Raw genomic sequence first — 26,452 nt, 5'->3', positions numbered from 1 at the left:
TCTGACTCTGTGACCCCATTTGGGGTTTTCTTGGCAAGAATACTGAAGTGGTTTGTTATTTCCTTCTCCAAGGTAAAGATATACACACCAATTACATGAGTCTTTACAGTAGCAGCTCCCTCCTTCCATCCTTTGCTTCCTCCCTGTTTATGAGTCACCACCTTTAGCTGAGCACATAGACCTGCAGTGGAAAAACAGGGTAGGTGACCAAAACCAAAGGGGAGCCAGCAGTACTGTCACTCTGAACCTGCAGAACATCCCAGTGGGCAAAAAGTGACTGCATCCAGCAAAAGTCTACCGAAACTCAACCATACACAAACCGTGGATTACACTACTCTGAAAGTACCGAAAACCTGCAGACCCTCATCCTGAGCTATAAAAGTAGCAGAAGCCAGGCCAGACATCGTTCCACCCCCAGAAGTGAGTAGAGTCCAAAGTCAAGAAATAAACTGGAAAAATGCACAAATAAAAAAAGAATCCAACCATGAAGAGTATCTGTAGTGACAGGGAAGCTCAAGACACTAAATTATAATAGTGGGAGACCTCAATTTACTCCTCTGAGACCTAGAGAAATCCAATTATAAAACTGGATTATAACAAGAAAAGTTAAGGAGATGAATAAATTTCAAAAAAGATAGACCTGATACACCTCAGGAGGATACTGGATAGGAAGAAAAAAGAAAAAAGTACTCCTATTTTCAACTGTGCATGGCACCTTCACAAAATTATCCAAGTATTAGAACAAAAAAACTCACAAATGCAGAAAAGCAGAAATAGTAAATACATCTTTTTCTGACTATAAAGCAATAAAAATTACCTTCAATAATTTGAAGTATAGTTTATAAATTCATTGGAAACTACATAACTTAATTCTAAAGAAGGAGTGAGTCAATGAACAAATCACAAAAACAATAATTACATCATGACGACAAATTCAGAATGACAACAAAGAGACAACACACCAAAATTTGTGGGATACAACCAAAACAGAGGAAATTTTATATCTCTAAACATTTATATCAATGAAAAAGCAAATCAATGAATTGGGGAATTAAAAAAAAAACTAGAAAAACAACAAAATGTTTAAAACCCAGTTAAATATCAAAATTGAAATTATAAAAATCAAAGGACAGATTAACAAAACTGAAAGTAAAAAAATCCCACTGAATTAATAAAACTAAGAGCTGATTTTTTTTTTTGGAGGGGGGAGTAAGTCTGATAAAATACATAAATAATTTACTAATTTGATTTAAAAAAAAAAGAAAACCAAGTTACCAGTGTAATAAGGAAAAAGGTGAATTCACAATCAATGAAGATAAAATAAAAGTAATTATTAGGAGCTACTTTGTCCAACTATATGCCAAGAAATCTGAAAATCTTAATGAAACGAATATTTACAAAAATATTTTTCCTGGATTGACAGCACAGAAAATAGAATGCTTAAACAATCCTATCTTAGAAAAATAAATGTAATTCCCTAAGAACAAAATCTCAGGACTAGATGGCTTTACAAGTGCGTTCCACCAAACATTTAAAGAACAATTAATTCTAATACTACATAAACTGTTTGAAAAACAAAAAGGAATCCTACCAAATTCCTTCTCTGACACAAATATGGTCTTGATAACTAAACCAAGGAGAGTCAAAACAGAAAAATAAAACTATAGACCAATTTCCCTAATGCATACTGATGCAAAAATTTTAAATAAAATGATAGCAAGGAGATTACATCAATGTCACAAAGATCATTTATTATGATCAGGCTCAACTTATACCAGAAAAACAGGGCTGGTTCAACATTAGCAAAACTATAAGTATAACTGACGATGTTTACAACAAAAAGGACAAAAATTATGATAATTTCAATACATGTAGAAAAAGCTTATGACAAAACACAACACCTATTCCTGTTAAAAATACTACAGAATATGGGAATAGAAATTTCCTTAAAATGGTTAAATAGCTTCTATCTAAAACCAAGAGCAAATATCATCTGTATTAGAAATAAACTACAAACCTTTCCAATAAGATTTGGGGTGAAGATGTCCTTTATCACCATTATCATTCAATATTGTATATGAAATGTCAGCTATAACAATAAGACAAGAAAAACATATCAAAGAATAAATATATGCAATGAGGAAGCAACAATATCACCTTTTGTAGATGATAAGATAGGTTACTTAGAAAAATCTAGAGAGTCAACTAAAAAACTAATAAAGACAATTAATAATTTCAGCCAAGTCATAGGACATAAAATAAACCCACATAAATCATCAGTATTTCTGAATATTACCAACATGACCCAGCAAGAAGAGTCAGAAAGGGAAATTCCATTTAAAATAACTATAGACAGTATAAAATACTTAGGTGTCTACCTCTGAAGACACATACAGGAACTATATGAACATAATTTAAAAATACAGATCTAAATAACTGCAGAAATACAAACTATTTCATGGGTAGACTAAAGCAATATAATAAAAATGCTAATAAAATTATCAAAGACTTACTTTATAATGTTAAAAAAAAAAGCATCACAAAATTCATCTGGAGGAACAAAAGGTCAAGAATATCAAAGGGAATCAATGAAAAAATGCAATATAAGGAGACCTAGCACAATGTAAGGAGACCTAGCAGTACTAGATCTCAAAGTATACTATAAACCTGTAATCATCAAAATAATTTGTTACTAATAAATAGAGAGATTGATAAATGGAACAGATTAGGTATACAATATATGGAAATAAAAGAGAACAGTAAACTATTTTTTGATAAATACAAAAACCCCAGCTATTTGGGCAAGAAGTTGATATTTGACAAAAATTACTGAAAAAAAAATGGAAAGTAGCCTGACAGATGCTAGACATAGACCAACATCTCACATTATATAATCAAGATAAGTTCAAAATGGATATATGATTTATACCTAAACGGTGATATCATAAGGAAATTAGTGAAGCATGGTTGAAATTATGCATCAAATCTAGGGATAGGAAAAAAGTTCATGATCAAAAAAAAAAAGATAGAGAGGTTCAGGGGAGGTAAAATGGATAATCTTGCTTACAAAAAAATTTGAAAGTTTTGCACAAATAAAACCAAATTAAGTTAAAACTAGAAGAAAAATAGGAAACTAGGGGAGAAATCTTTTCAGGAAATTTCTGTGATTAAGGTGTCATCTTTAAGATGAACTGAGTCAAATTTAGAAGAAAAAGAGTCATTCCCCAAGTGATAAAGGGTCAAAAGACAAAAATGAGCAGTTTTCTGAGAAACAAATCCAAACTATCAGTAGCCACATGAAAAAAATGTTCCAAATCACTAATAATGAGAGAAAAGCAAACTAAAACAACTCTAACACTTTATATCTATTAAATTGTGCATACTCTCTGACCCAGCAATAGCACTAATAGGACTATACCCCCAAAGAATTCAAACAGGAAAAGGACCCATAGTACAAAAATATTTATGGCAGCTTTTTTTTGTGTGTGGCAGCAAAGAATTAGGAACTGAAGGGATGAGCATCAATTGGGAATGGCTAATCAAGTTATGGTACACGAATGCGATAAAATACTATTGTGCTATAAGAAATGAGTAAAGTGATGGTTTCAGAAAAACCTGAGAAGACTTATATGAACTAATACAAATTCAGATTCAGAATACTTTATATAGAAACAAGAATATTGTAAAGGTAATCAAGTCTGAAATTCTTAGTACCTATGATCAACACAATGACCAAGCATAGTTCCAAAGAACTCACGGAGAAACATGCTATCCAGAAAGGGAAGTGGTGCACTAAAGAGTACAGATTCAAGCATATTTTCTTCTAATTTGTTTTGTATCTTCATACACATTTGTAATGGGTTTTATTTCACTTGCCTTCTCAATTGGTGAAGGAGCAGAAAGGAGAAAATTTGGAACTGAAAATAAAATTGAATTTGTGAATAAAAGTGATCTTTCCTTCCTGGCATTTCTTGTGGCATTCTGTTTTAATTCTTCCTTTGTCCTGTTTATATTCTACCATATATCATCCTCATTTCTATATGCTAAAGTTTTATTTTCCCATTAAGCTATTAACCCCTAGAGGGCAGGGACTGTGTAGTATTTCATTTTCATGTCTCTCATTCCTAGCACATTGTGCATTACTATTCATTGTGCATTGTTATTAATAGGCTTAATAAATGTTTAATAAATTATTAAAAAGGAGATACCATGAAACATATTTGCATGAATTTAAATATTCTACCCCACTATCTAGTTTCAAACTACCTTTGCAGCCTCTTATCATTCTATTGTTCTTCATATATTCCACATTATTTCCAAACTATACATTTCTCTAATTTTATTCCTTCTCTGCATTTGCAGAGTCTATCACCCATGCTAGCCCTCTCCCATATCTTAGCCTGCTAAAATCTTTCTCTTCCTTTAAAGCACAACTGTTATTTCCCCCCATATTTTATTGTACATTTTTCTAATGTGTTTATTGTATATTGTATTGTTACTTAAATTATTTATTCTTAGATCATGTTATTCCTTCTGCCAATAATGCTCTCCTTTCTATCTTCATCTGTTTACCTCCTACCTATTCATTAAGGCCCATTCAAAAAGCCAACTACTTCAGGAAGCCTTTCCTAATGCCCCCAGACAGTAATTACTTTTCACCTCATATGTCACCAGCATTTTATTTTCTAACTCTCTAATATTTTGTTTTTCTTTGTACCTAACTTGGGATTTCCTGAGTCTAATGAACTTGCAAGAGAAGACATTTCTTCTATGAACCTGGATTTGTCATTCAACTTAGAGTCCTTCAAAGTTGTCTGCAGAACTGAGAGATTAAATACCTTTCCCAGGGTCACACATCTAGTAACAGTCTTAGTCACTTCATTCTGTATATAATAGCTATCTGCTGTAAACGTCTAACCTCTTACCACACCATATGCTCCCTATATAAACTTTGTCTCCCTTCCTCTGCCCAATATGGTACTTCTGAAGGCAGAGGGTATATAACACTTGTTGTATTATTGTACTGTCTTGAAACCACCATTCAAGTTTGACCCCTGGGTTTTCAAAAGCTTTGCCGGCAGACCACGAGCTCTGACAGGATCCACAAAGCTGAGAAAGTTTTCAATGAGAGGTCTGGTGATGGACTGTGTATCGGTTGTCTTAAGATCTGCATAGCTACATTCAGAGGCTTATCATCAAAAGGTTATATGGCAGATGATGAAGTTTTTGACTATGGTACCAACTAAGGCATGGAGGTGTTTTTATATGAATAACTGAAAGACATACTTAGTGATGAAATCACTGAGTCTTTGAAATAAATATAGGTAAGGACTGTGTGTGTTAACTTCCAACTAAACTGTAAGATCATGAGGGCAAAGACTATGTATTATCTAAACCTTCTACCTCTCATAGCATAACTGAAGTTTATCTGTGAACATGTCATTTCATTTACCTCCCTCCAGTGTAAGTCAGAATAAAAGCACTGTCTTTTTTCATTTTTATAAGCCCACATCATATAGGTAAGATTTGAACTCAAGTATCTGGACTTCAGTGCCAAAGGTTTTCCACTACCACCGCCATCTGGAGTATTTTTCAGCTTTGATGCTCTAAAATTATACTAAATTTATTAAGTACACAAATGTGAGTAACTGAGTTTCATGGTAACTCAATTTTTTGGTCATTTTAAAATAATGTGTTAAATTTTATATTAGTAGTTTATTTTCCATTAACTTAATTTTTAAAAATTATTAAATACCTAAGGGGAAAGCACTGTGCTAGCAGCTAGGCTTACAAAGACACAAAACAATCCCGTCCCTTCTCCCATGTCTACTACCTGGACTGTGACATGAACACAGATTAGCATGAGGTAAACTGTGATAAGACATAACTGTTTCTTGTAAAGGAAAAACACAGGCAAAATGCCAGAAGAAAATTTAAAGAGAACATAAACATTCTCACCTGGAGAAATTGGAGAAGGCTTCATGGAGGAGGTGCCACACCTAAGCTGAGCCTTAAAAGACAAGAATGTTTTTAAGAAGTAAAAGTGAGGAAGAAATAAATTCCAAACATAGGGAAGAGCCTTTCTAAATGAAAGAGTTTGAAGATGGCAGTTTAGGGAACATCCAGTAGTCTAGTTTGGCAGGAATATAAATAATGTGAATAAAAGTGATGGTAAATCAAATTGGGATATTCTAGACTAAGAAGTTTATATTTTATCCTGTAAGAAACAGAGACATTAGAAATATTGTTTTGTCAGCTTTTGAAGGATGGATTGAAAAGGGAAGAACCTACAGGCAAAAATAAATGAAATCTGGATCAGAATCCAATGATCTATATATTTGATAAATTTGATGCTACAGGATATGTTGAGATTGTCTTCCTAAAAATAAACGAACTCTCCTTTTTAGCAGTCAAGTGTATGGCTAGAAAAGTTCACATTAAATAAAGCTATCATAATGTAACCTCTATGCAACCAACCTAAGTCATGCTAATAACCCCCCTTTGGAATCAGTTTTGTATTAAAAATATGTCACATCAGTCTTTCAATATGGCTGGTAGACCAGTAAAATTCAAACTTTCTAAATACATACAGTAATTTAAAAAAAAATTTTAGCATGAGCAAATTTTTGACATCTCAGGTTGTGAAGAAATTTTTAGAAATATATAAGGAGATTTTTCATAAAGTATCTTCCAAGTTGTATACAGACCTCTTATCAATATGAAATCCTCCATGTAGAACTCTAGCAAGTTATAAGGAGAGGATGAGATGCTGTAGACTGTGTCAAAATTATATGTGAATTGCTTTGATATTTAATGAAATATCCTCATTAGCAAATTACAAACTGAAATCAGTCTGCATTAAGAGCAAAATAATACTTTTGAGAGTTCTAAAATGAGTAATAGTAAAAATTAACATCATAATAATTCTAAGTATTTCTGCTATTTTGTAAAAACTACATAGCATTTTATAAAAGAATATGTAAAATAATGAATAACATTAAATTAAAATTTTTTTTTCTCAGAATCTGAAGACACTAAATTAATGAACACTGAGAGGTATTCTATGGACAAGAAATCATTAAAACCCCTTCCAGCACTAAAACTATAGTCCTATATTTTAAGTTAAAGCTTGAAGTTTTTTGTATCTATAGTATCATTTTTTTTCTCCTGGGTGCATAACTTTATTTCCTGAAGTGATCAATTTTTATTTTTATCTTTATCTAACTTATGAAAACATGAAACTAAGTTACGTTGTTATCTTTAATGTCACTAGTGCCTTGCACATTCGTTATAAGTACTTAGCAAAAGTTTCCTGAACTGCTTTCTCAGAGAAAACATACAAACATAAATATTAAAGACAGCATTAACTATTACAAAGAAATTATGTTAGCAAATGGCCAATAAGTATAAAATAAAGGTATCACTAAAGGTGTAAACAAATTAATATTCCCCAATATAATAAAATTTTATAGCATTTTTCTAAAACATATTAACCTAATTACTTGTGTACATGATGAAAATGAGCAAGCAAGCAAGAAAATATAATTTTCTCTATAGTATACATAAATTCAAAAATCTACCTGTTAATAAGAAAATAATATTCTGATCATATTGTGATGAATATTCTGCTGCATTCAGTGCCTAAAACTATGCCTTGCACATAGTAGGAACTCAAATATTTGTTGAATGAATAAAGGTATCTGTAATGATCTTAAATATGTTGTTTTGTTTAGACTCATTTGGAATACATTAAGAATAAAGACCTGCATACAAACATACTGGCTAAAATTCAATTTGGTTCATAGTAAAGATGCAGTAGTTCCTTTTTTAGTTACAGGACAAAGAATTTCAACAAAAAGATTACATAGCACCAAGATATTCTTAAATATAATTATCAAAGGCTCTAAAAAGAATATATACTTTATACTGTGTAATTCTCTCCATCATTGCATTTTCTTCCATGCTGGCACTATTGAAGAACAAACCAAAATAGAGCAAATTATTTTAAAGATAAAGACTAATGACTGCATAATCTGAGAGTCACATTCAATACATTTATAAATTTAGCCTTTTGAAAAAGCATCCATATATAAAACAGTAGCGGGGGGGGTAGGGAAATCACTGCTATACATATGTAGCACAGTTTAAGCCCAACACAACTGACCAATCAAAATTAGTGAATGCACTGCATCTCTCTGCAGTGAAGAGAAGCGACAAGGTAGGCTGTCATTCTGCAAACGCTGCCCAGAACAGGCTTTCCTCTGAGAAGCACTGCTGTTCTTCTTTAGAAAGGCTGAATCTAAATGTTGCCTCTGGAGACAAGAAACCTTCAGTATGTTAAATTACTTTCATTATGTATTTTCAGATGCTTATTGATTCCACAGTCGGAAGAGTGAGAGACTGCAGCAGCCTCTAAGCAGCCTTACATGTTCCATACATTAGCAGGAGTGCTGAAACAATGGCACGGTCCAGGAACATATTTTCATTAAGGTCATTTTTTGAAGAGATGTTTATGACCCTCTTCCCTCAGTACTCTGCTAACAAGTGAACGAAATAAATCAACCAAAACTGGAAATGCTTCAACTGTATCAAGAATATAGCCAATCTTTAAGCAGAGGTAAGATATGTTCCTTATTAATTGCTCCTGAAACAGAATAATCTGTGCTTGGTAAAATTACTTTGGAAAAAAGACGGTTCAGCCTAAATTTTAAGAATGTTTGAGTTTAGTTCTGCCTGTTGATAAGCATGTATTAACTGAGTTTTTTTTATTTTAAAGAGCATTGTTTTTTAAACATGCAATTCTTTTAAAATGCATTGATTATTAAGGATATTTTCTATTAATTCACTAGTGAAACTTGCTTTTAAGTCACTCTAAACTAGCTAAATATCTTAAATGTCCATATAGATTTTTTTTTCAAAAAAAAATTTAAACACATTGATTCATAAGGAAATTCTTTTAAGGAATAATAGGTTTACTATATAGCTGTTTTTCATTGCTTAACAATACTAACACAAGCATAATAATGGATTTGTTCACAGAACACAGCTATACGTGCACTCACCTTTCTGCATTAGCTTATCTATTTCCACTACTTAAATCAAACATCAATGAAAATTTTACCTGTAGAATACTGATATAAGATTAGTCTGGGACAGCAAATTTCAAGCAATGTCCAAATAGTTATTAAACAAGCTGTATTGCTCCTAAGGTAGCTGATGCTTAATCAAATTTATCACAAAGACAAGAAGACATCAGTGTGTATAATGTAAACTTACTCCAAAGATCCGAAAATATAAGCCAGGCTTTAAATACGGAAATAGAAAACAGTTGTTAAGAAGCAATCAGCTTTTCTCTTTTTCTTTCACTGGCAATGTTAACACTATCATTAACTAGGGAGTAAATACAATTTTGCAGAGTAAAAGGATGTTCCTTATATTTTACATATATGGTTCTAGGTCTAATAATAGAGCTAATGTATTTTTATAAATAGGTTTTACATAAATAGTATTACAGTAGCTTTTTAATTATTAGTTTAAAATTAATAGACACCCTTTATCTTAATCTTTTTTTTTTCCTTTTTCTCCTAAGGACATAAATCATCTAATTCAGTTTTTGCTACTGACATTATGAAGAATGCAAATGACTGAACATCTTTCTAGCAGTCTGAACCACAAGCTACAAGATATAATGTGTATTTCTAAAGACAGAAAGGAGTTAAAGGAAAAACATGGAATAAGTCTATGACTGCTTGCATGCATAACAAATCAGTATTCTGAAGAGAAGACATTGGATATTTTCACGAGAAGAATGCAATGGTATATGGCTGAAAACAAAATGGTGAGCATTTTTAAAAGGATTTTCTACTTTAAATATCAAAATTGTGGAAACAACTGATTCATGAAGAAACAATGAAAAATGAATTTTCAAAAGGAGAATGTACATACTTCACCAGCAAGCTAAATGAAGCTGTATCAGGTTTTCTGCACTACAAATTAAGTTATTCATATCAATTGTCACAATGACTAATGGATATTTTTTCTCTGAATTTCTTGATCTGTTATGTATCCTTCTTTAATGAAAATAAACCAAATTAAATAGCAGATGGTCTTTATCAAAAGCTCATGAACTGGATTTCATAATGTAAAGAAATTTATGTGATCAAGACATTAGTCCAACTAATGAACAAGAGTACTATAGAAACAAATGTCCAGTTGTAACAAAAGGATGTCTAAATACATTTCTGAAGCCAGAAATCTGATGCCTCTATTTTTATTTTCACTTATCCTGGAAAATAAAAATACACAGCCATATAGTCCTCAAAAGGGCAATGTAATTAATATCACTTAAGAAGTTCTTTATTTTATTAGTAGTGGCTTTAAAAAGCAAAAGAAACATAAATAATATGTACTGGTCCTTAGAAATCTATCAGCCAATAAAATCTCATTTTGAAACATAAATCTTGCTGCTGAAGTGTTGGAACAAAAATAAATGAAATATTCTACAAGGCAGGAAATAGAACATTGCTACTTCACTGTTGCCAGGTGAAAATGCATGTCAAAAATCTGTCAATGACATCATGTATCAATTTTTGAAAAACTGAAAGACCCCTGAGGCAACAGAAAACAGGTAGGTCAAAAGATGCATGCACCCAACCACTGTTTAACATTTACAAGAGAAGAAAACCCTGACATGAAGATGTATTTTTAAAAATTATGTTTCTAACTTGACAATTTTTGCTTCTATTGAATCATAAATCTAACTGATGTGACAAAGACCTGATGTTTAATCTGTCAGCTCAAAACATTTGGCACATTTAAAATTTTCCATTTTCACAGGATTTCAGTTGGAGTTCTGACCATGCCTTATTTGAACAAATACGCCTTTAGTAATGTTCTAGTTTAAACTGTGTTCCAGAATTCAATCTTATAATCACTTAAAGCAGCTTCTGAAATAATTTTTAAGCTAACAATATGAATGGATCTATATCCTGGAATTATATATAAGCCTGGCAAAACTTGCAAAATATGAAGAGATTAAGTTCAATTTTGAAGTTTATATTTCCTACTTCATGTCTAAGACTATGACTACTTTAGCTCACATTTTATATTTCAAATATGTGAAACAATGGCTGATTGGCTGTCTTTCAGAAATGTAAAATATATCTATGTGACATTTGAAACATGCTGAAAGATGCATATTTCATCGGCAAATTGATCTACAGGCTTAGGTACTAAAAATGAATCTACACCAATAGCAATAGATGATATGTTCTAATTATCTCCAAAATTATTCATTTCTGATAATTTCAGAAGTACAATTTTTAAAACCCTCCAAAATACACATTTCTGGGACTTCTCCAGAGTCTCATTTTTCACTTTAAACCCTAGATTCAAATAAAGCCAATAGTTACATTCTTAAAACATCCTGAAAATGCAAATTTATTATTCAGCTGTTAAATTTAAACTCTCAGGCTCCACAAAAGGGTGCGGTCATGAAATAAACTTTCCCTTTGAAAACTGAGTGTCACCTTCTTAAAGTTTCACTGTCCTGGTACACATCAAGGTGACTTCCTTTTGCATCTTTTTAAAGACTTTTCACAAATTTGTATAATATAAAGTTCAATGACCAATAAGAAATATTTTTATTCTAATCACAATACTTAAAAATTTGGGTATCATGGGGGAAACTTCTTATGTAACCATAATGCACTATTGGCTATGTAATGTAAATTTTTCAAATGAAGAAGAGGGAAATAGCATTTAAAAGAATACTAGTATCCTAATACATAATATCTAAAAACTGTGCTTTTAATTTGAAATCTTTATACAAGAAAACATCTCAAAGAGAGATCTACACTCATACTACTTATATATCAATACTGAATATGCAATATGTATATTTTCTAACAATTCAGAAATTTTTAATTAAATTTTTTAAAGTAGCATTTCTATGCCAATGGATTTTTAAACCATTTTATCATTTCTTTTTTAAAAATGAAAGTGAAAAGTTTCCAGCAAAACATGTTTTCAATATTTAAAATGTTTTACAATATATAAAGGAAAGCCTTAGATGAATAATTCTTCAAGAATATATGTGTGCATATATATATATTAAAAAAACACACGCACATATGTATATGTACATTCTAAATGCCCTTTTATGACATAATAAAGTGAACTTGATGAATTAAGATTGACAAATTTTCTTCCTTGTAAATTTTGCTAAACATCAAATCCAGAAATACATATAAGACTAAACAGATTTTTGACAGGAAGAGAAGATATACATTAGGTATTTATCCAAGTGATTACAAGTATGGAAATCAAATAGTTTATTCTATTTCACTTTCTAGGAAAAAAGCCAACTGCTCCAAAAGAATGTGTTTCTCTCCCATTCCGGAAATCAACATGCAGTCTGAATCTAACATTACAGTCCGAGATGACATTGATGACATCAACACCAATATGTACCCATCATCATCATATCCATTAAGCTTTCAAGTATCTCTCACTGGATTTCTCATGTTAGAAATTGTATTGGGACTTGGCAGTAACCTCACAGTATTGGTACTTTACTGCATGAAATCCAACTTAATCAACTCTGTCAGTAACATTATTACAATGAATCTTCATGTACTTGATGTAATTATTTGTGTAGGATGTATTCCTCTAACTATAGTTATTCTTCTACTTTCACTGGAGAGTAATACTGCTCTCATCTGTTGCTTCCATGAGGCTTGTGTTTCCTTTGCAAGTGTCTCAACTGCAATCAACGTTTTTGCAATCACTTTGGACCGATATGATATCTCTGTAAAACCTGCAAACCGAATTCTGACAATGGGAAGAGCTGTCATGTTAATGACATCCATATGGATTGTCTCATTTTTCTCTTTCCTAATTCCCTTTATTGAGGTCAATTTTTTCAGTCTTCAAAGTGAAAGCAGATGGAAAAACAAGACACTTCTCTGTGTCAGTAGAAATGAATACCACACTGAGCTGGGGATGTACTATCACTTGCTAGTACAGATTCCAATCTTCTTTTTCACTGTTATAGTAATGCTAATTACCTATACCAAAATACTTCAAGCCCTAAATATTCGAATAGGCACAAGATTTTCAACAGGGCAAAAGAAGAAAGCAAGAAAGAAAAAGACAATTTCTCTGACCACACAGCATGAGACTACCGACGTATCCCAAAGCAGTGGCGGAAGAAATGTAGTTTTTGGTGTAAGAACTTCTGTTTCTGTCATAATTGCTCTCCGGCGAGCCGTGAAGAGACACCGAGAACGACGGGAGAGGCAAAAGAGAGTCTTCAGAATGTCTCTGTTGATTATTTCAACATTTCTTCTCTGCTGGACACCAATTTCTGTTTTAAACACCACCATTTTATGTTTGGGCCCAAGTGACCTTCTGGTAAAACTAAGATTATGTTTTCTAGTTATGGCATATGGAACTACCATATTTCACCCTCTACTATATGCATTTACTAGACAAAAATTTCAAAAAGTCTTGAAAAGTAAAATGAAAAAGCGAGTTGTTTCAATTGTGGAAGCAGATCCTATGCCTAATAATGCTGTAATACACAATTCTTGGATAGATCCTAAAAGGAATAAAACAATTACTTTTGAAGACAGTGAAGTAAGAGAGAAATGTTTAGTACCACAGGTCATTACAGACTAAGCAAAAAACAAGTTTTCACCAAATCCCCATTCCCAAGAATTTTGTTGTTTTTTTTAAACTGTAAAAACATGACTGCCAAATAAGGGGGAAATTTTTAAAGTATTGGTTATAGTGTAAAATTTCAATATTAAATGTTAAATAGATTAGGTCTTATATATTCAATTTCTTCATTATTTAATGTATATGTTGCATGGCAGTTTGTTAAAGTAACATCATTGTGTATATTTTGTCATTATTCTGTCCACTAGAAAAATATTCATGTAAGTCATATTTTCTAAAAAATTAAAATAAATGAACAGCCTTAAAACAGTATACATTTTAAAATTCAATCAAAACCTGTATGCTTTATTTTTTTAATTGAATTTTCTGATCCATTTACCCTAGCTACACTTAAGTTAATGTCTAACTTAAATATCATTTTAATTTAAAACCTCAAATTATAATTCAAATCAATTAGAATTAATTTACTTCCTTAAGCCAATCATTGTTTTACAATAGCCCATATTTACCATTAAGTGATATATCTAAAAATTAACCTTATATATTCTTTCTTCTATCCATAATCACATATAGGAAAAATTAGCAACTCCTTTTCTCAGTTTTCAAGACTGAAAACCTGAACAGGCAAAGGATTAAGAAGAAAATTGCAAACTCAGGTGTATTAATAAAATACCACATTATATAATGAAAAAAATCTAAAGCAATGATTTTTATATGATGAAGGCAGCAATAAGCCTACAATATGTAGCTTTCACTATGGTAAAAAAAAGATTAAAGAATAACCTTTAGGTCTTTCTTTAAAAAAATGAATTGCATTTTAAAATTATTGGAATTAAATATAAGAGGGAGGAATTTAAACAAATATTTTTTTATGTGTGGAGAACATAAGATACCACCAGCAAATCCTACTCTTTTTAATTTTTATAATAAACTTCAGAGCTGCCTCCAATATCAAATGTGATTTCTGTGACAGGCCTACAGCCTCACAGTACACAAAATGCAAGTTTTATTTGTATCCTGGTTATCATTATCATCATAACATACCCATCACCATTTCTCCTTCTGTACCTCATTGAGATACGAAATTCTGAAGATCCTCTTTCTTGTCTTCAATGGATGCTAGGAAAGTACTAAATCATTGTTTGAAATAATGATTCTAAGGCTTGCAAATGATTCGTGATCTACTCATCCAGAATTAAGTAATGGTCATTCCAACTGAACAAACTATGTCAAATGGTTATTTTATTATTATTATTATTATGTAGTTTTTATCTCCTGGGGAGAAAAGGTGCTTATAAAAAAATAAAGCTGTCTTGAATTATTTTCCATTTATCTGTATGCTATAACAACATATTAATAAATGCTAAAAATTGTTGATAAAACAAGTTTTAAAAGGCACTTTCCTCTCACCAATTCTTGAGAGTTCCTTTAAGTCTTATTATCCCCATTTTCTAGAAAAGGATACTAAGGCTCAAAGAAGTTATTTAATTAGGAAATCCTAGGAATCGACCTGGAAGGGGCCTTGCAGTGAGGGAGCCTGTAACCAAACATAGGTCTTATGAAAACAAAACCAGTTTACTTTCCACTAGGACTTACTACCTTAACATACAAACATCTGACTTAATCAGCATAACAATTTTTTCATTTCCTTTTTTTGGTATTTTCTTCTAAATGACCTGAATAAAATACAAGTAGTGAGCCATTTAAAAATAATTTTTTCACTTAAAATATTCTAAACATAAATTATATTATCTTTCAAATTATCTCTTTCACACAGATAAAAAAGATTCATTAACTTTGCTTTGCTGAGTACCCTAATCCTAAGGAAAATGCAGTACAATGCAATCAAATAAAGGTTGTGAGGTCACAAGAGAAATAAGAATATTATTTCGTACCAATGCTAACATACTATAGAATCTTGGCAAAACCACAGCATCCCTGTGCCTTATTTCCTAAATCAATTCAATAAGGAAACAGAGGACAAACAAATAAAGATACCATATTTTGACAAAACATATTATAAGCAAGCACTACTCAAAATACAATCCATATTCACAAAGAAAGAGTTGGGTTTACAAAGCTCTCATTCCACCTTGAGGTGATTTATTCAAGTATTATTACACTTAATTTCTTTTGTGATAGTATCAGTGTAGTAAAGTCCCTGTATGGAAATTCCACGTACCACTGCAGAAAATGGAAAAGGCTTAGGGAAGTAGCTGCCTAAGACCTACCAGGTGGCTTGCCTAAGGTCACAGAGCTAAATAAGTGACAAAGGCAGAATTTGAACTCAGATTTTCCTGACTCCAAGCCTAGCATTCTATCACCTAAACCAGACTGCCTCTACACTCTCATTTTACAGATAAGGAAAGGAAGGCTCAGAGATGTTCAATGACTTACCCACAGTCACAGAGATCAAAAATTAGGGAAGAAAGTGCCTTTTCTATATGACACTGCCTCTCCAAATAGTTGGTCTTCAGAAAAAAATAAAATTTCAATAGCAATAGTTTTTACAGAAGAGACCAAGCAATTTTTCAATTCTTCATTTAAAAAGATTTCTTTTAGTACTCAGTATCATTTAATATTCTCTTTTCTATGTGACAGCTTATTTTGAATAAGGTTTAAACTTTGACAAGATCCCACCTGACAGCAAGACCTTTACTCAATTTTGTTTTCAAGCAGAGATACAAATTAGTCCAACTATTCTTAGAATTCCATAGAAAAACACTCACTATGGAGTTTTAAAATATTTTAGTCTTCAATTCCAACTACTTCAAACCATCCAGTTTAAAAATCAATGTATGACAGAAGTCTATTTGCTTCTGGTATCCTTTATAACATTAAGTCTGAGGTAGCAAAGTATAAAATGCAAATATTATAATTTTACTATAAACCCCTATTTATTGCCTACATTTAGTATTTTAGATGGTCACAAAGGTAGCCTTTACAAAGCAGATTTACCAGCTCCAGTAGTAACTCTAGTAGGAATACTACAGTTTATATGCCTTTTATGTATACAAACATTTGTTCACTCATGAATTTAGAGCGAAAAAGTAATGTATCTATCTGATAGTCTCTCATAGCTTTTAAATTTGTTAAATAGCATGTAATGGGTACATGAAAACAGTACTTAAGTAGATTCAAACCTATGCTTTGAAAAAAAAAGCACAAGATTTATTTACATTAGAGGATTTAGTTTATAGGAAATCAGCGTGAATAGCTTTTATTTCTAATTAAATATTTGTCTTGTGGCAAACCATAAACAATTTTTATTTTCCTCCCTTCTTATGCCTTTAATCTAGTTTTTTTAATAAGACAAATGATTTTATTTTTATTTTTATTTCCAAGAATTAATACATAAAGGGCACAGCTGTTTGGATTTTTTTTCTGTAAAAATAAAAACTGATAATATAAAAACAAAAAAAACTACAATAGTAAATTACTTCGTATATATTCCTTAAAGTCTTTTGCATTTTTCTTTTTTAAAACTACAGTCCAGAGAATTTAAAAAAACAACCAACATTAGGTTTTGAAACACAGATATAGGATTTTTCAAAAGAGGAATTAAGGAATGTTGACTGAGATACTAATAGGAGTTGCTCTGTAAAAAGTGTGGAGTTTTGTCCTGTTTGTCACTTTTAACATGAGGAGGATATTGTACCCTAAAAAAGAAACCTCCTGTACAGATGTTCACCTATTATCAAAATTAAATTATTCACAATTATCTGTTTAATTAAACTTATGGTATTCATAATACATTTCTCTATATTTTAGAGTATGTGGTAGTCCATTTTTTCTTCCCTCCAAATAGTTTGCCTGTTGCAATAAAATTTTGATTATCTGAAACTCAACCAAAATTCTACTGTAAGAGAAACATTTGGCTATACTGTCCTTCTACAAGAAAAAAAATCTGAAAGAGAACAGGTTTATTTCAAAGTTTTGTTCAAAACAATTTTCAAGCTATATTGTAAGGTTAGTACAAATTAACTCCTCACCAAAGTAATTATCATTGAAAAAAAATTTTCTAGTTAACCAGAAAATTCAATTTTGTAGAACATCCCAGGACATAAGTATTCCAGAAAATAGATATTTAACTGTAAAAGGATATATTATCTAATTATATTTTAAATGTGTCTACTTATCTGAGTCATCCTATTTATTTTTCTATAAGTCCTTCAAAACAAAACACTGAAATTAAATATTTTGAACCAACTTTTAAATTAGTAATATAAATTATCAAATTGAAAAATTGAGCAATATTTGCTATTTTAATAATTATAATTATGCCTTAGATTTATATACACTGATTTCCTTTAATGGGCACCAGGCATTTTCTAAACATAATTAATTTTTTATTATTATATAGTACATATATTATAGGCTATATAGGATAGACTTTAAGATCTACTTGAAGAAGGAAAGAAAGGTAAACTTGGTGGTATAATGCACAAGGTTGTTAGAAGAACACTGAGTAATATGGGTAGAACAGAGGGGGATGGAGAAAGGCAAGATAAAAGAATGTGTATGCTTTTTCTCCTCTCTTGTACCTTAAAATGACTAAGGAGAAAGAAAAATGGAAAAATAGAAATTTGGGGAAATATTTGCTATATTACTTAATTTATGTATATTCTCTTATATAGCTATCAAATTTTTTACATGTAAAAGTTCCATGATAGAAGGGACCAGGCTTTGCCCAGATGTGCAATCTTAATGAATGTTAACTATAAATCTGTTAAGAAACAGAATTCTGAGTAAGAAAGAAAGAAATAGGAAACAAGAAAACTGGGGAGGGGAGGAGAATTTAATAAGGTGGAGCACACAGGATGCCAATAACCTTCTTGGATAATGTTGTAAGAGCCTAAATTCTAAGGAAACAGGTAAGTCACATTAGGATAGAAAAAAAAACCAGCACAACAGGTTAAAGAAGAGAAGTAAGAATTATCTAAAATCTAGCCTCTCTCAAAAAAACATCAGTAAAACATGAGCAAATTTAGTTTATAAAAACTATCAAGGAAAATTAAAACTAAAGATTAAAACAATGCATTAATGGAAGTTTGGGAAACACATCTTGCTCTGGTGAGGGATGTAGTTTGTATACTGTGAAGTATTTTTGTTGTTGTTCAGTCATTTAGCTGTATTCAATTCTACATGACTGCATGGACCATACTGTCCATGGGGTTTCCTTGGCAAAGATACTGGAGTGATTTGCCATTTTCTTCTCCAGTGGATTAAGGCAAACAGAGGTTAAGTGACTTGCCCAAGGTTACACAGTTAGTAAGTGTCTGAGGCCAGATTTAAACTCAGGTCTTCCTGACTCCAGGCCCAGTACTCTATCCACTGTGGGGTACTGGAGTAACATATTAGAGATTCAACAAACCAATTTATTATGAAGAAATCATAAGTACTGTATTCTGGAGCAATGGTTTATGCTAGTAAGTATAAAGAAATGAGAACACTCTCTCTTCTAGTTCCTTCTCTTTTGTGTGCTACCAAATATAACTTGTAAATATATCCAAAGAATTGCTCTGTAAAGTTACTGAACAGTGTTAAGTACATCAATAGCAAAATTATGTATCTACCATTTAATGATGGCCCAACCATTATACTAAAATATCACATCATATACATTCTCCAGCTGTGCGCATACACATGCAAGTATGCACACACATACATGGGTTTCAAAGATTTCTTAAGTAATATTTATTTAATTGTACTGAAGTATGTCTAAATCTGGAATCCATTCAGGTTAGAAGTCCAGAAAATTGTATAAACTAACATTTCACAAATTAGTAAGGAAGCTATTAGAATATTTTCTATGTATGTTTAGAAATGATGAAGAAATATTATGAAATTCAACTTGATATATTTCATTTGAAAGACACACACATGTCAAACCTATTTTACTAGGGCAAAAATCTGAATTAAATCAATTTAGATCTGAACCTCCAATCCAAGAAAGTTTAGTTGGAAAATCAGATTTTTGAACCATCAAACTAGTTCCAATGAAATAAATTATAGGAATATGCTGTGTATGACAAATTACAAACCCAATAAAAATGGAAGCACTTTTCAAGAGAAAAATATGATAAAATGATCCCATGCTCAGATAGTAGATGGAAATCAAATTACTCCTCTTATTTGTTCTAAGATTTTGCTAATGAGTTGACTGCAGATCTGGATTTTAACCTAACCAAGTAGAATCCCTTCTTGCTAAAGGGGCAAATATATTGTATTAAGATAAATGAAATGTCATTAAATTGTTTAACTTAATATTTATTTCTGTAGAAGAAAAAAAGGCAGTAATTTGAGTATGATATTCATTCTTAACAAATTGCCAGATTCATAAAAATAGTACTATGACTAATTAAAGGTAGTGCAACCATTTTGTTTAAATACATTTTTTCCATTTATTTTTACAAGCCTACAGTCATGATTGTTGAGCTCTACAGATTCACATTTTCTTATATTAAATGATACTGATATAGTCATCACAACAAGCATCTCTACCTGACTTTGATGCAAAGTGAGAGAAAAAAAGCTGGCTACTTCCAAGAGCATTCAATTCATCAATCAAAAATAATTTATTAATCAATCATGCAAGTACTTATTTAAGTATTAAGTAATATGTCAGCACTATGCCTGGCACTGGAAATACTTAAGACAAAAACAAAACAGACTTGCCCTGCAGAAATGACATTCTATCTGGGAAAACAACATACATACAAAAAAGCAAATATACAACATATACACAAAATAAATATGAAGTAAGTTGTAATCACAGAAGAGGGGAAGCAAAAGTAGTTGGACAGGAATCAAGAAAAGTCTCAAGCTTGTAGGAAGCCAGAGATTCTAAGAGATGAAGATGAGGAAGGAATTCTAAGAAGCAGAAGTAAGGAAAGAGTGAATTCCAGGCAAAGAAGATAGCCTATGTAGACAGAAAGATGTAGGATGAGATGTACGAAGAAAAGCAAGATGGTCAGTTTGGCTAGAACGGAAATAACACGAAAGGTAGTAATTAATAAGTCTAGAGAGGTAAGATGAAGGCAGACTGTGTAAGGCTTTAAAAGCCAAAGAAAGGATTCCACATTCTATTTTTGAGTCAAAAGGGAGACACTGGAGTTTTCTGGGAATGGTCAGAGCTTTAACATCACTTTGACAACTTTGTGGCAGATGAATTGGAAAGAGAATAACAGTAACACAGCATTACAGATTTTTTGCAGGAAGAGACTTTAGAGGTAATTGAGTTACCCCTCTATTTGAGGGATGAGGAAATTGAGGCTGCAAGAGATAAAGTGATCTGTGGAAGGGTCACATGGCTAGCAACTATCTACTGTGAACATGAATGACAAGATGGATGATACTGCTGACAAATATAAGAAATAGGAGCATGTGCGATGGATGAAAACAGAGTTCAGTTTTAGGCAGAAGATCAATGATCAAAGACTTAGGAATAGAAGGAATCTAAAAAGCTCCCATTTTATAGATGAGGAAATTAGACCTAGAGAATATAAGTAACTTGCCCAATGTCCCATAGGAAAAAAGTAACAAAGCCAGGATTTGAACCTAGATCAACAAGAACAAATAAAGCATGCTTTCCACTACACCAGAGACTTGAATTTTGAGATGCCTATGAGACATGCTGTGTGAAGTGTCCATGATGTAGAACTAAGCTCCTGAGAGAGAAGAGAGATGGACAAAGACCTGGTAATCCCTTCCACAGCAATAATTTAATCCACTGGGGCTGATGGGATCCCCAAGAGGAGTATAGAGAGAGGAGAGAGAAGTGAGTGTATGACATAGCCTTGGAAGGGCCAGGAAAGAGAAGAAAAATCAATCAAAGAGATAGGAGAAACAAAATAGACAACTATCATAAAAATCCAGAGAGAAGCCAAGACAAAAAGATATTTGAAAGTATCAAAAGGAAAATCAAAAAGGATTAGGACTAAGAAAAGACTACTGGATGTGGCAATTAAGAAAAAAATTCATAATGTCCAAGAATTAAAGCTGGAAAGATGAATAAATCAAACACCAACTACTACAAAAAAATTACTGGAAATCTAGTGATTTTCCAAAAGAAGGAGAGAGTAACTCCATCACAACTGCACTCAACAAGGGAAAAAACTTCATTTTCTACCAGATTGACTACCTACAAGAAATTAATCAAGAGACAAAAAAATGAAACAAAAGCTCAGGAATAGGGATACGAGTGGGATATATGAATTTTTTCAGAAACTATTTTGATAATTATTTCAATATAATTTATTACCTTTGTAATCCTATGTACTTTATTTTATGCATTTAAAAATATTATTCTAAGAAGACGTCAATAGGCTCCACCAAATTAAAAAAGGGAGTCTACGACACAAAAAAGTTCAGAACTTCTGCTCTGAAGCAATCAGTTAGAAAAAGAACATGTACCTTGAAAGAGAAAGTGGAAAACTTTACTGAAATAACAAGAGTCCCTGAAAACTTGAAAAGTCCAAACAAAAATCAATGACTCCATGACACATCAAGAAATATCATAACAAAATCAAAAGACTGAAAAAATAGAAGAAAATGTATATCTGACATCAAAAACAACTGATCTGGAATATAGATCAAGAAGAGATAATTTGACAATCACTGGCCTCCCTGAAATCCATGATTTAAAAAAAAAAACTGGATACTATATTTCAAGAAATCATAAGTGAAAACTGTCCCTACCTATTAAGACTAGAAGGCAAAATAAAAATAGAAAGAATCCATTGATCACTCAACACCAAAAGTCACAAGAATGTTATAGCCAAAATCTAGAGATACACATCAAAGAAAAATACTATAAGCATCCAGAAACAAGCAGTTCAAGTATCAAGGAATCATAGTCAGGATTAAGTAAGACCTGGCAGACTTTACTAAAAATATAATTTATTATTTCAATGGATGATTTCATCAGCCCCCATGGATTTAATTACCATCTCTATACTGATGATTCTCAAATCTACCTATCCTGCCCCAAACTTTCTGCTGACCTCTTCTCTCCCATCTCCAAACTACCTTTCAGATACCTTGAAATGGATATACAGAAAAATAAATATGTTAAACTCAATGTGTCCAAACCTGAATTCACTTTCTTTTCCCCCAAGCCCTCCCCTCTTCCAAACTTCTCAATTAACATAAAAGACACCAACATTCTCCTAGGCATCATCCTTAACTCTTCTCTATCTCTCACTTCCTCCCCGATATCCTATCTTTTGCCAAGGCCTGTCTATTTCACCTTTGCAACATCTTTTGAACATGTTTCCTTCTGTCCCCTGACACTACCATCACCCAGGTGTAGGCTCTCATCACCTCCATGCTTGGATTACTGTAATAACTTGTTGGTGGGGCTGCCTGCCTCAGGTCTCTCTCCACTCCAATCCATCTTCCATTCAGCCACTGAAGTAACTTTCTCAAAACACGGGTCTGACCACATCCCTCTCTACTCAATAAACTCCAGCGGCTCCCTTTTACCATCAGGATAAAATACAAAATCCTCTGTTTGATACTCAAAACCCTTCAACGCCTATCTCCCTATCCAATTTTCTTACCATATACCTTACCTTACACATTACCACTCCCTACACACACACACACGCACACAGACACACAGACAACACTCTCTCTCTCTCTCTCTCTCTCTCTCTCTCTCTCTCTCTCTCTCTCTCTCTCTCTCTCTCTCATCCAATTCCACTGGCATATTTGCTATTCCATGAACAAGACACTATGTCTTGACTCCAGGAATTTTCTCTAGCTGTCCACCATGCCTGGAATGCTTTCCTTTCTCATCTCTGCCTCCTGGCTTCCTTCGAGCCTCAATTAAAATTCCATTTTCTACTGGAACCCTTTCCCAATACCTCTTAATTATGCCAATCTTCCCTATATTGATAATTTCCTATGTATTCTGTGTAGGGTCTGTTTGTACATATTTGTTTACTGTTTCCCCCACTCTATTGTGAATTCCTTGAAGGTATGGACTGTCTTTTGCCCTTTTACTTAGCATAGTGCCTGACACATAGTAGGTGCTTAATAAATGCTTCCTGACTGACTGAAAAATGGGAGGAGATTTTGGAATACATTATTCCAAAAAGCAAAAAAGAGGCTTACAACCAAGATTAACATCCTGAAAAAATGAATATAATCAAAAAATAAGTATAATATGGGGGGGGTGGAAATGGACCTTCACTGAGGATACAAAAAGAGGCAAAAGACAATCCCTGCCTTCAAGGAGCTCACAATCTACTGTGAGAATTTTAAACAATTAAATAAAATAATTTAATTAAATGATTAAATTAATGAATTATTAAACCAATAAACAATTAAAGAAATATTTAACTAAACTGAACTTTTAAAAAGTGAAGGACACCCAGAAGAAAAACTTTTGGTAATCCTAGGCCTGGACTAGCAATTTATTAAAAATTCAAGGATAAGAGCCTTAATACAGTGGAAAAAAAACACTGCCTTTGAAGTCAGAGGACCTGATTCAAATCCCTCTTCTTATGATTACTGTCAGAGGGACATCAGGCAGTCACAACCTCATTGGGCCTCATTTTCGTCATCTGCAAAATAAGGAGGTTAAATTAAGTAGCCTCTAAGTTCTCATTGAATTCTATACTAGATCTATATTCTTATGATCCTATTACATTGAACATTCACCTATGCCACTAATTAATTACAGAAAGCAATCAACAAATAAGCACTTATTAAGTGCCTAGTACATGATATGCCAAGTACTATGTATATCCTCTAGTATTTATACAGGGGATACAAAGACAAGAAGTAGTAAATATTTTTTTCCATGACAAAACTTTGCTAAAATACTTCCAAGAGAGAAATTACAAAGCTAAATAAGTCCTGCCATGGCAATTTTTCAATGCCTCAAAATTTATATTGCATTTTTTTACCAACACGCATATTTGCTTATGTTATCCCTTCCAATAAGGAACATCATACTTAGAAAATAATCTTTATCCAGTGAATCTATTACATCTTACTATCCGTTAGATTTAGGAGTATATATTTGGTAGTGACTTGCCCAAAGTCATTGTAATAGCTAAACTGATGACAGAAATAACCTGAACTATACTGCTTTCTTCAGAAAAAATCAAACAGCAACTGTTTCATTTGCACACTAAGGACTTCATTTCAGCTGACATTTAATTTGCTAATATCAAATTAAAATGGAAACTAGCAGGACAGACTTTAGTCACAAAATCTAAACCACAGAACACACTCTCTCTCTTTCTTGTCTGTCTCTCACACTCACTCCACTTAACATCTACATCTCTATTTGGTTTCACTTCCACAGAACAAGATGCCTCCACACTAGGTGATACTTCACATGCCTACCCCACTACCCTGCTTTTCCAGCTTTTCCAGGGTGTTGCCTCCCTCCATTAGGCTGTAAGATCCTTGAAAGAAGCAATGTCGTTCTTTTTTATTTGTATCTCCAGCACCTCATACAGTGCCTGGAACACAGACGCTTAATAAATGTTTGCTGAATTGAAAACTACACGTTGTGAGTGACACTATGAAAGAAGCAAAAAATACCACAATAATTATATTAAGACTCCTTGTTGTGTCCTCTTCAGTCAATGGAATAAATAACATGAATGTTGAACTTCCAAAAGAACAACACAATTGATTATTCCCATCCAATTCAACAAAATTTTAAGAGCACCAACTATTGCAAAAAAAAAAAAAATAATAATCTTTTTTTTTTAAACTACTCACTATAAAAAGGGGGCGGCTAGGTGATACAGTGGATAGAGTACTGGACCTGAAGTCAGGAAGACTCATCTTCCTTAGTTCAAATTTGGCATCAGATACTTATTAGCTGTGTGAACATGGGCAAGTCACTGTTTACCTCAGTTTCCTTATCTATAAAATGAGCTGAAAACGGAAATGAAAAACCACTCCAGTATCTCTGCCAAGAAAACTCCAAATGGGATCTTGAAGAGTCAGACACAACTGAAACAAATAAACAAGAACACTATCAAAGAAAGAAAAAATATCACAATAATTACATTAAGACACCTCTGTTACATGCTCTTCAGTCAACAGAATAAATGATGTGGATGTTGAACTTCCAAAAGAAACAAAACAATTGACTATTCCCATTTAACAACTGAAATTTTAAGAGCATCAACTACTACAAAAATAACCTTTTAAAAAATAAGAGAATGCTCTGCACTTTCATTAAAACACTAACACTACAATCATCAACATTTTGTAGACAGAGGTGTCAAATATGCACAAGAAAAAAGGCTATTTTTAGTTTTTACTTCATCCCATGAAAAATCTCAGGTAATCAAGCTACTTAATGGCAATTCTCATCATGTACTTCTCTTATTATAAATATAAACTAATTATGATGTACTATTCTCTGGCACTCTTGCTCCCTTTTAATACTTCAACTCAAAATATATTATATTTTATAACAATGCTTGTAATGCATAATAATTCCTTCTCTAATGTTTCCTTAGTGCATTTAAATTAAAATTATGTTTTTATTCTCTTTTCCAAAGTCTTTTTTTTAATTAAATCTGAATATGCTGTTTTTCTTTTACCACCAACCAGATTTAGAGATTCTCAGTTCTTTGAATATCTCAATACCATCTTTAATTTAATTTCCTACTATGTCTTGTAAAAGTTTAAGTTGCAACTACAGCTGATAAATACCAGTTTTATTCCTGAAACATTATAAAAACCTGTTTTTCATTTGTGTCTGATGTCTTTAACTCAGCACATTCTATCACTC

General features: G+C 32.2%; 2 protein-coding genes across 2 annotated transcripts in view; one reads left to right on the top strand and one right to left on the bottom strand.

The window, feature by feature from the left end:
- COG5 (component of oligomeric golgi complex 5) overlaps positions 1–26,452 on the bottom strand; it is a 353,574-nt gene that overhangs the window by 244,826 nt on the left and 82,296 nt on the right. The gene's annotated exons all lie outside the window — the stretch shown is intronic.
- Positions 8,530–13,975, top strand: GPR22 (G protein-coupled receptor 22). The gene is made up of 3 exons (XM_020984585.2): positions 8,530–8,617; positions 9,590–9,838; positions 12,354–13,975. The coding sequence occupies exon 3, from the start codon at positions 12,379–12,381 to the stop codon at positions 13,678–13,680; it is 1,302 nt and encodes a 433-aa protein (XP_020840244.1). The 5' UTR covers positions 8,530–8,617; positions 9,590–9,838; positions 12,354–12,378; the 3' UTR covers positions 13,681–13,975.

The sequence above is a fragment of the Phascolarctos cinereus genome, unplaced genomic scaffold (genome assembly GCF_003287225.1).
Source record: "Phascolarctos cinereus isolate Bilbo 61053 unplaced genomic scaffold, phaCin_HiC Scaffold_1;HRSCAF=81, whole genome shotgun sequence".
Classification (NCBI taxonomy): domain Eukaryota; kingdom Metazoa; phylum Chordata; class Mammalia; order Diprotodontia; family Phascolarctidae; genus Phascolarctos; species Phascolarctos cinereus.
This window is presented reverse-complemented; position numbering and strand designations above follow the sequence as displayed.